The sequence below is a fragment of the Lupinus angustifolius genome, chromosome LG18 (genome assembly GCF_001865875.1).
Source record: "Lupinus angustifolius cultivar Tanjil chromosome LG18, LupAngTanjil_v1.0, whole genome shotgun sequence".
In the NCBI taxonomy this organism is placed as follows: Eukaryota; Viridiplantae; Streptophyta; class Magnoliopsida; order Fabales; family Fabaceae; genus Lupinus; species Lupinus angustifolius.
The window spans coordinates 1,971,729-1,981,706 of NC_032026.1; the positions used below are offsets into that span (position 1 = coordinate 1,971,729).

General features: G+C 34.2%; 1 protein-coding gene and 1 non-coding gene across 3 annotated transcripts; one reads left to right on the plus strand and one right to left on the minus strand.

The window, feature by feature from the left end:
* TRNAT-UGU lies at positions 3,618-3,689 on the plus strand. Its single transcript has one exon. It is a non-coding gene; the product is annotated as a tRNA-Thr (tRNA).
* LOC109333304 lies at positions 4,065-8,512 on the minus strand. Of its 2 annotated transcripts, XM_019568715.1 has the most exons (3): positions 8,204-8,512; positions 7,912-7,971; positions 4,065-7,239 (listed from the first exon to the last, which is right to left on the minus strand). In XM_019568715.1, exon 3 carries the CDS (start codon positions 7,164-7,166, stop codon positions 4,161-4,163), a length of 3,006 nt encoding a protein of 1,001 aa, XP_019424260.1. In that variant the 5' UTR covers positions 7,167-7,239; positions 7,912-7,971; positions 8,204-8,512; the 3' UTR covers positions 4,065-4,160. The 2 variants fall into 2 exon arrangements, with proteins under 2 accessions (XP_019424260.1, XP_019424261.1); XM_019568716.1 differs by lacking the exon at positions 7,912-7,971.

A 9,978-nucleotide genomic window follows, 5' to 3' on the forward strand; every position in this document is an offset into this window, starting at 1 on the left:
TTGTAAGTTATATGTTACAAAAAAAATTTACCCATTTTTCTAAGAGATTAAATATAGTAATTATGAAATGATTTTCAGGGCGTTACATGATGAGTAATGCAAAACTTCCTCAATTCTTGTGGATTGAAGCACTAAAGAGGGTAGCATATACATTAAATTGAGTTCCAACCAAGGCTGTCTCGAAGACACCTTTTGAGTTATCAAAGGTTGGAAACCAAGTGTGCGACATATACGCGTTTGGGGATGCCCGTCTGAAGTGAGAATTTATAACCCACAAGAGAATAAGCTAGACCCGAGGACCATTAGTGGGTATTTCATTGGATATACTGAAAAGTCCAAAGGGTATAAGTTATATTGTCCATCACATAGCACTAGGATTGTGGAATCAAGAAATGCGAAATTTCTTGAGAATGACTTGATTAGTGGGAGTGATCAATTTCAGGACATTGTTTCTGAGAAAGATCACATTGAGCATCAACCTTCTGGACCAAGGGATAGATTGGTTATCATACACACGCCTCAAGTACAAACAAGTGTTAGACAACCAATAATTGAAATTCCACAAGTAGCAGAAAATGACCATGTGGATCAAATTACCGTAGAACAACCTGTTGAACAGTCGGTTGAACAACAAGTTGCTCAAGAAAATAATGATGAATCATTAAGAAGATATACTAGAGTTAAAAGGTCAGCAATCCCTAGTGATTTTTTAGTGTATATACAAGAACCAAACTATAACGTAGGAGCCGAAAATGATCCTGAGACGTTTTCACAAGCCATGAGTTGTAAAGAATCAAACTTATTGATCAATGCCATGAAAGATGAGATGGATTCAATGACATCTAACAAACTCTAGAATCTCGTTGAGTTTCCTGATGGTGTTAAACCCATTGGATGTAAATGGGTTTATAAAACTAAGAAAGACTCACAAGGCAACATTGAAAGACATAAGGCAAGACTTGTTGAAAAAGGATTCACTCAAAGAGAAGGAATCAACTACAAGGAGACTTTTTCTCATGTGTCTAAAAATGATTCTCTTCGAATAATTTTGGCATTAGTATCTCATTTTGACTCCGAATTATATCAAATGGATGTGAAAACGGCTTTCCTGAATGGTGATCTAGAGGAAAAGATTTACATGAAACAACCTAAAGGATTCTCCTCTAGTGATGGTGAGCATTTAGTTTTCAAGCTTAATAAATTCATCTATGGATTAAAACAAGCCTCCCACCAACGGTATTTTAAGTTCCATGAGGTCATTACCTCATTTGATTTTGAAGAGAACGTCAAGGATGAATGTGTATACTAGAAGGTTAGTGGGAGTAAGATTTGTCTTCTTGTGCTATATGTGGATGATATATTACTTGCAACTAATGATAAGGGTATGCTATATGAGGTGAAACATGTTCTCTCGAAATTTTTTGATATGAAAGATATGGGAGATGCATCTTATGTCATTGGCATTAAGATCCATAGAGAAAGATCTATAGGCATTTTGGGCTTGTCTCAAGAGACCTATATCAACAAAGTTTTAGAGAGATTTAACATGAAGGACTGTTCACCAAGTGTAACTCCCATTATGAAGGGAGACAAAAATGATTTTGAGCGGGAACAGATGAAAAATATCTCATATGCTTCAGCTGTTGGAAGCCTTATGTATGCTCAGGTTTGCACCAGACCTGACATAACATATGTTATTGGAGTTTTAGGAAGATATCAGATTAATCCATGCATTGACCATTGGAGAGCTACAAAGAAGGTAATGAGATATCTTCAAGGAACAAAGAACTTCATGCGCATGTACAAGCGAACTGATAATCTATAAGTAATTAGCTACTTTGATTCAGACTATGTTGGTTGCATTGATACCCGGAAATCATCATCCGGTTATATTTTTATGCTAGCTGATGGAGTTGTGTCATGGTCAAGTGTAAAGCAGACATTTACTGCTACTTCCACTATGGAAGCCGAGTTCGTTTCTTGTTTGAGGCTACCTCGCATGGTGTATGGTTGAAAAGTTTCATATTTGGGCTTAGAATTGTGGACTCTAGACCATTGAAGATGTACTGTGACAACTCAGTTGCGGTCTTTATGGCTAAGAATAATAAGAGTGGAAGTCGAAGTAAGCACATCGATATTAAATATCTAGCCATAAGAGAGCGTGTGAAGGAAAAGAAAGTGGTCATTGAACATATTAGCATTGAGTTGATGATTGTTGATCCTTTGACTAAAGGCATGCCACCAAAGAATTTTAAGGATCATGTAGTACGAATGAGACTTGGTTCGATGATGTAATTTTTATTGTACGTACATTTATTGTTTTCAATGAAACTTTTATTCAGTTTGATGTTTTCTCATATGTTTTTGTGCACATATATGTTTGTTTTGAGAAATGTCATTTAATTTTGACCTAGAATAAACATATGGCTTATTCATTAAGTAAAGAGCATTTATTGAGAGACTTGATATATTGTGATACATGATAGATAATACTCATTACTAGAGGACTTATTATTATGATTCATATATTGTGTTTCTTGTTATGAATGATGGTGGGTTAAATGGACCAAGTGGGAGAATGATAGAATTTTCCATGATTTTCTCAACAGATTTATTCTGTTTTTTTTAATATGGATTTTAGTGGAAATCCTTTGCATATTTATCGGGAAATTGGTTTCTAAATGTGGTCCATTTTCTGTACATGTTAAATTCATTATCTTAGCAACAGTTACAAACGGTTATGTGAAGAGAAAAACTTGCACTCTCACTTTCAATATGATGACCTTTATAATAGATAAAGGTCTATAAATAAATTAGAATGAGCTGCTCTCTGTTTAAGTCACTAATCCAAGTCATGGTAAGAACCACAACCAACCCAATATTGTTCAACATATCGAACCAAGCAATAAAGTCATGATGAATGATCCATTAACCACCTATATCCAACTCTCACATGATAATACTATCCAAAGACTGATTCCAAACAAAACAACAATAAATCTATGTTTATAAACGTATTAAAAATTCATCTTTTTCAACTTTAATAAAGAATTCGCGAGTTTACATACTTGATATTTTATTCTGTCTTCACCGAAAATATTTCCATTGCTCATAGTTTATATGTAATGCTTGCAAAATCAAATATATTTCATTTCTTCTTATTTTTAAGGGATTTTGAATGTGTCAATAAATCATTTCAACTTACCTAAAAACAATTATTTTCTATTCATTGTATCAAGATATGTATTAACCATTTTTGAATGAAACTTTACAATTTTTGAATAAATAAAAATGTGTTACTCCCCAAAATATAAACTAGAGTGTGTTATTTAATATTAACAAATTTGGTCTCTTAACTCTTGAAAACTTTATATAACAATTATTGATGTTATGACCATTAATTTAACAAAAATTTAGAGTTAATATAAAATGTGTATAAATATTAACACTCTCAAATGTATATTTCTAATTTATTTTTAATAATATATTAAAATAAGATTTATCAGTCTAGAATAACTTCTATCCCACGATTTAATTCTTCCCCCATATAATAAGTGCTATGAATAAGAGAGGTATTAACAATACATATAAACATGTTCTTCTACTAAGAACATCAAGCCCTTATAGCTCAGTGGTAGAGCGTCAGTCTTGTAAACTGAAGGTCCGTAGTTCGATCCTGCGTGAGGGCATTTTTATTGACATCTTTTTTCATTCATTTTTTCCTTTTATTCATCACCATATAGTATTAATCCAACAATAGAGAATAACAAAGTAACAAAAATAATGAGAAAAATACGTATGGACTAACACGTAATCATTTTTATATTATCGTTATATCATTCACCATTCATATTTATTTATCATCGACTTTTTAATTATAAATAATACATATTAACAATATTTATAACGATAGTGCATAGTTATTACACTCATGGTAGCTTATTGTATTCATATGTTAGAAGTGAGAAGAGACATTAAATGTTAAGATAGCCAAGAGGAGAAAGAAAATGCTTCATAAAATGGAAAGCATCTTCTATTAGACCCTTTATAAAAATGATGTAGAATGTTCATTAAAACAGTATACAGAACTAGTTTTATTATAAATCTTTGTGTAATTCTAGAATTTCCTTATAAGTTACAAGATGAAACAAAAAATAATTCTAAGCTGAAGCATGAATTTGGACATTTGCAATTAGTCTGCTGAGTTTTCTTAAAGTTTCGCGAGCCGATACGGTATCCGGATGATCTTCACCACAAATCGAAGTCCTGATATAAACAGCTTTTCTGATCAGATCATCGCCGATGTCAAATTGTGCACCTCTAAGCATAAGCTTGGCCCTAGTCTCAAGCACAGTGGCTCTACATAAAGCTAGCTCTTGCCAAAGGCATGGATTCAACTGAGCATTAGTCTGAATAGTCCTCCAACAAAGAGATTTGTGCAACCACTTATCGACCGGGGTCACAAATGCTTGATCGGCAGCTTCCAAGGCGTTCGTGCATAAGAGCAGAAGCTCTAGAGCAGCACTGCATCTAGAATATGTAATGAATGTGTGAATTGCAAGAGGCAGGACCAATTTTTTTACGAGATATAGAAGCTCAGAAACCTCGAGCGCGACAACCGGAGGATCATGACCAAATCCAAATATCAGAAAACACGCAGTCCATAAATGCTCCATATTTTGCGATATCGAGCCTTGACTGATAACAGCTTGAACCACTGCTTGTGCAGCTCGAGTAACTTCTCTTTTACGAGCATATAGTTTGATGAGTTCGCTGAATTGGATATAGCCTTGCTTAGTACTGCTCCTTGCAATATTAAATCTTAGCAGCAGAGAAGATGCTTCTAATTCTGTCTTTTTGGTGTATGAGTATGTGAATCCACGGGTTAAGGGTCGCAGTAATTTTCTCCAGAATCGGTTTCTCTTATGCTTTTCTTGTGTCTTATGAGCAGCAAGTGCCAATAAGGAAACTGGAATTGCGCCAGGTGCAAACCATCCACTTACAAGAACCATTCTGGTTGCCAAGCTCCTTTGACCATCTGCGTGATCGAATATTGAGAAACAAACATCGAAGAGCTGCAGAAGGAAACTGTTCTGCCGTAATGATTGAGCTTCTTTACAACTCCATGGCATGTCTTTCAAGGGCATTCTTTTTATGGTATCTAAGAGCCTGCTTGGAGTTATAGGTAACTCAGACAAAATTCCACCGACAATGGCAAGGCCTAAAGTTAACCTTCCAACTTTCTCCTCAATAATTCTTAAAGCATCAACCTCTGCAACCGGATAGTCCTTGCCAGTCCCTAGCATTAGAGACATTGCTTCAACTCCAGATAAGTATGAAAGTTTAAGAGGTTCAAAGTTCATGACGCGAGGAAGGCACGTTGATATAATTACATGGGTCTCTCCTCCAAAACGAGGGAGAAGATCCATCACAAGTTTGTGATCCCACCAATCCTTTTCACTTTCTAAGTTATCAATGATCACAAGATACGGAATGTTTCTCATAAGCTCTTTGCGAACTCTAGAGATAGCTTCCTTTTCGTGCTCTTCAAATCCTTTTATCTTGGTTTTCTCTAAACTATTCTCAACTCCCACGTCAACTTCTAAAAGAGACCTGAGGTTTAGATAGTTTTGCCTTATATACCTGCTTTCCCCGCCTAGCCATAAAACCATCTTGTATCTCTGATGGAATCTATAAGCGAACTCTAGAACAAGTTCAGTTTTTCCAATTCCCGAATCTCCTGACACACAGGCAATCCCTTTCCCGTACAAAATATTCATTCCTTCCTTCCTCTTAGTATACTTTCCACTACGTTTGAACCTCGAATTGTAGTTCCTCTGAGGAAACTCGATACTTTGCATTTCAATCTCCTTTTCTGATTCCTTCCATATAACTGGTTCTTTTTCCTCCTTACTTCCATTTCCGATATGTCTTTCTCTCCATCTTTCATCTATCACATTACTCTTTCCCCTACCAATAGTAAGATGCTTTCGCTTGGGTCTCGCCTTAAGTTCAATATAGTCTTGCTGTGAATCTCCGGTAACATCACCAAAGAGCATAAGTTCCAGTTGAGAAAGCTCTTTTTTCCTACCAATAAAATTCTCATTTCTAGTTAAAGGGAACTCCTCTTCTTTCACTTTCTCTTTCCATTTTGTCAAATGCTCGGCAACACTTCTCCGGCCTAACCTCGTTGCCAATAATGTCACAGCCCTCAGTATGCAATCTCTCCAGTTTCCATCGTGAGCTTCCAGTTTCCATTCTTCAACCCGAGAGAGGCCATGAATAGCATCTTTCCACTCCTGCTCTAAACCTCCATACAAAGACCAAAGTTCCCCTCCATGTTTTTCCCACAGCTCACCCCTCTTTTCAATTATATCCCTCGCAAGACAATCAGCTGGAGCCAAATCGAAGTATATTGGCACCAAATTCTTCTTGCCGGAGAAGAATTGCAGCTCCTCAATGGTGTATGGGTTCTTGAAAGACTTCCTTGTTATGATTACTATCCCAAAAGAAGAACTGTCCATAGCTTTCTCCGCAATCCCGAGATTGAAAGAGTTCCTACATTTAGCCCTGTCCGATACAAAGCAACTGATGCCTTGAATTTCTAACTCGGCACATAGCCAATTGGCAAATCTTAGTAGAGGTGGCTTGCGACCATGTAATCCTATGAACACATCACAACTTTTTAATCTGTAAGAAGAAAGTGATCTGGAACCTGGAGTCGACGATGCTCTTTGGTTTCTGGATTTCTTACTTCTCTTCTCTTTTTGTCCGGAATAAGCATCATCGTGGGGAGGACAGTAACTAGATACATTGCTACTTGAGATGCCAACTGATGAAGATATACGATCGAGTTTCTGCGAATCACCTGAATTAACATCAACTGGAGATGCAGGCACATCTGATAAGGTACATGCCACATTTACTACAGATTTAGGTTCTTGAATCAACGAACTGGTGCTAGGGGAAGCAGCATCAACATGAAATCTGACACTCGGAGACGGAGCATCAGGTCTTATGGACTCTGATAAATGACATGACGATGTTCTTGGAGAGAAGAAAGGTGACTGATTAGCTGAAAAGAATGCCGAAGACGAGGATGACATATTCCTTGAACTCATTGCTGCCAAGGGTCCAAACGTGGAGCTTTCTTCGTGACCATCCATATTCGATGATAATATTTCACAATCACGGAAAATGTCAAATCACATGCACCCACAATTTACAGGAAGAGGCACTCTGAAGTTAAGATAATGTCTTAGTCAGTCACAAAATGTATTCCAATTATCCAATATGGTAGAAAGAAGCAAAAGTGAATGTTCTACATTATATGTTTATGGTACAAAGTGTGAGTCTTTTAAGAAAAAGTAAATAGTGCAATGTAAACATAATCTAGTTATACTTCAGTAGATCTCAAATTTTCCACAAAAGCAAAAAAAAGGTTTAAATTTTCAATTCATAAACAGCAATTATCAATGGTAGGTAGCATGGAGAGACAACATATATGGAAATATTTACTTCACACAAAGATTTTGGAAATTTGGGACATTCCCTATTGTTACCTTATTGGTCATTAACACATAGAAAACACTCAAAAATCATAAAGGGACAAACTCAACTCAAATAAATAACACATAGTTCTTAGTTAAGCAATTCACTAACCAAATTTGAAAGCAAGGAAGAAGGCACTATAACATTATCTAAGATGAAAATATTTCACATTTGACTGTGACATAATCAGAATGAAGGGTTTGCATAAAACAAGGTAGGACCAGATGCAATCAAAAGTAAGAAAAATAAAAAATAAAAAAAAAATATATATATACATATGAGGTAATGTAATTACTCATGTAGGATTAGTAAAATGATTAATTTATTAAACTGCATTGTGATTCAGATCTGAGTACTAACCAGGCTTCAAAACTGAAACATATGATGTAGATTCACTTGCCACCAACAAATCTAGTTTAACTGAAAAAATGACAAAAGTCAAAGCAGATTCAGACACAGAAAACTACTCAAACTTCTAAGCACTGTAACATTAACAAGAACCAACTAAAAATAAACAACCTATGAAACTGTCAAATATGCAGTGAAATGAGAAAACTATAGTATCAGTCTCAAAGTACTTATGAGACACCCCATTTGAGAAATAGAAGGAGAAAAGTGTAAAGTGGTTGAAAATGAATGAGAAAGTGTAAACCTTTTTCAGTAAGGGAAAGAACAAGTCTTCTGGGGTTCAGAAACTGTAGCTGTTTTTGATAACTACGCTTTCTTTGTAAGTATATGAATGTGTTTCTGAGTGAAAAATCTTTACTTTACTCACTCTATTTAATCTTTTTTTTTTTGCTATAGTTTCTGTGACTGTGATTCAGTTCTCAGAGTCCATTTTTTCACTGTATATATATAAATGTATGTATATATATATTAAGCTAAGTTATATATTTAATTAATTTTTGTAGTGTCTCTGCAAAGTGGGAAGAGACAGAGAAAAGAGTGTGAATGGGGAAGAAGGAAATGGATCTGACTTGGGTATTGTGGAAAATGGAAGTAGGGTCCACAATAATTTATACAACTGTTAAAATCTGCAGATAGCAACTACTATGATTCGGCATTTGGGTTAAAGTTCTTACCTTTTTTATTTAATAAATCAATGGTCAATACTATTCATACTCATATATTTTCATAGTGTAAATATATAATATGTAGTTACATAGTTTAACAAAGGAGTAAAAAAATAAATATATTTTCGTCTCAAATCATGTCATATGCTGATGCTAATAAAGTAAAAATACAAAAAAATAATAAATATTTAGCTTTTTTAATTGATATAACATCTTGATATTGGTGTGAGATAAAATGTGAGACAATAGATATTTGTTCAGAATAATAATACTCTTCAGTATTAGAGAAGGAAGTGATGTAAAAAACAAATGAGTGAGACTCCTCTCCGATAATAGAGAGGTAAGTAATCTAAAAAACGAAGAAAAAAATAAAGTGTAATGGCATTTATGTCCTTTCTATTTATGATGAGATTACATTTTTATCATTGTAACTAAAAGAAAAACAGAGAATTTTTTTTCTCTACTAATAGAGAGGAAATGGTTCCAAAAGAAATTTAGTTTCTGAAAGTACATGTGGCCACCAACAATGTTACTCTAGTGGTGTAAAGTTTCATTAGATATTCAGAAAGATCAAAAAGTCAAAGATTTAATTATTGGGAGCAATACTTGTTGTGAGGAAAAGTCACACACTAAAAAAGAATTAATTTCTTACTCATAAGGTAAGTGATACTCTTGGCAGTACTCCAAAAAAATTACACCAAGCAACTTTTACTCATTGTATTCCTTTATAACTTTAACTGCCATATATGGTTACTGGTTTTAATTGGATTTCCTAATAATTATGTTTGCAAAATTGAGAATTAAGTTAACACCATATGATACTAATAGTTAATTCCTTAGTCAAAGTGGTAGCTCATCAATATAATTTTATATCTAAAAACTATATCAACAAAATAAAGATTTATGATTAGTTAACACAACTATGTTGTTAGTAACTTACATTAACCAAATTGAGATAAGTTATTAATATAGCTTTATTCTTATTAACTATACTAATAACATACAAATTGTGACATACATATATAAATGTATATTGCTACCAATTATTCCTAGAAGATTAGCTATTGCAAATCAGAAATGGAATGAGAATTCATCCAATCATTCTTCAATCTAAATAACATACAAAAATAATAGTGTCAACCTCAAGTAAGCATTATACACAAAAATAATTCATAGGAATCAAAGATTGACCAATAAGTATAAATCAGAATCAAAGTATAAACATGAAGTTAATATTGCATCTAATCCCAACAAGGAAGAAGTTTAGTTACATATTGTCATGATTCCTAAACACAAAGATTGGAAAAGAGAAACAAAAATCATAGGAGAAAAAATTACCTCCTCAAATAGCATA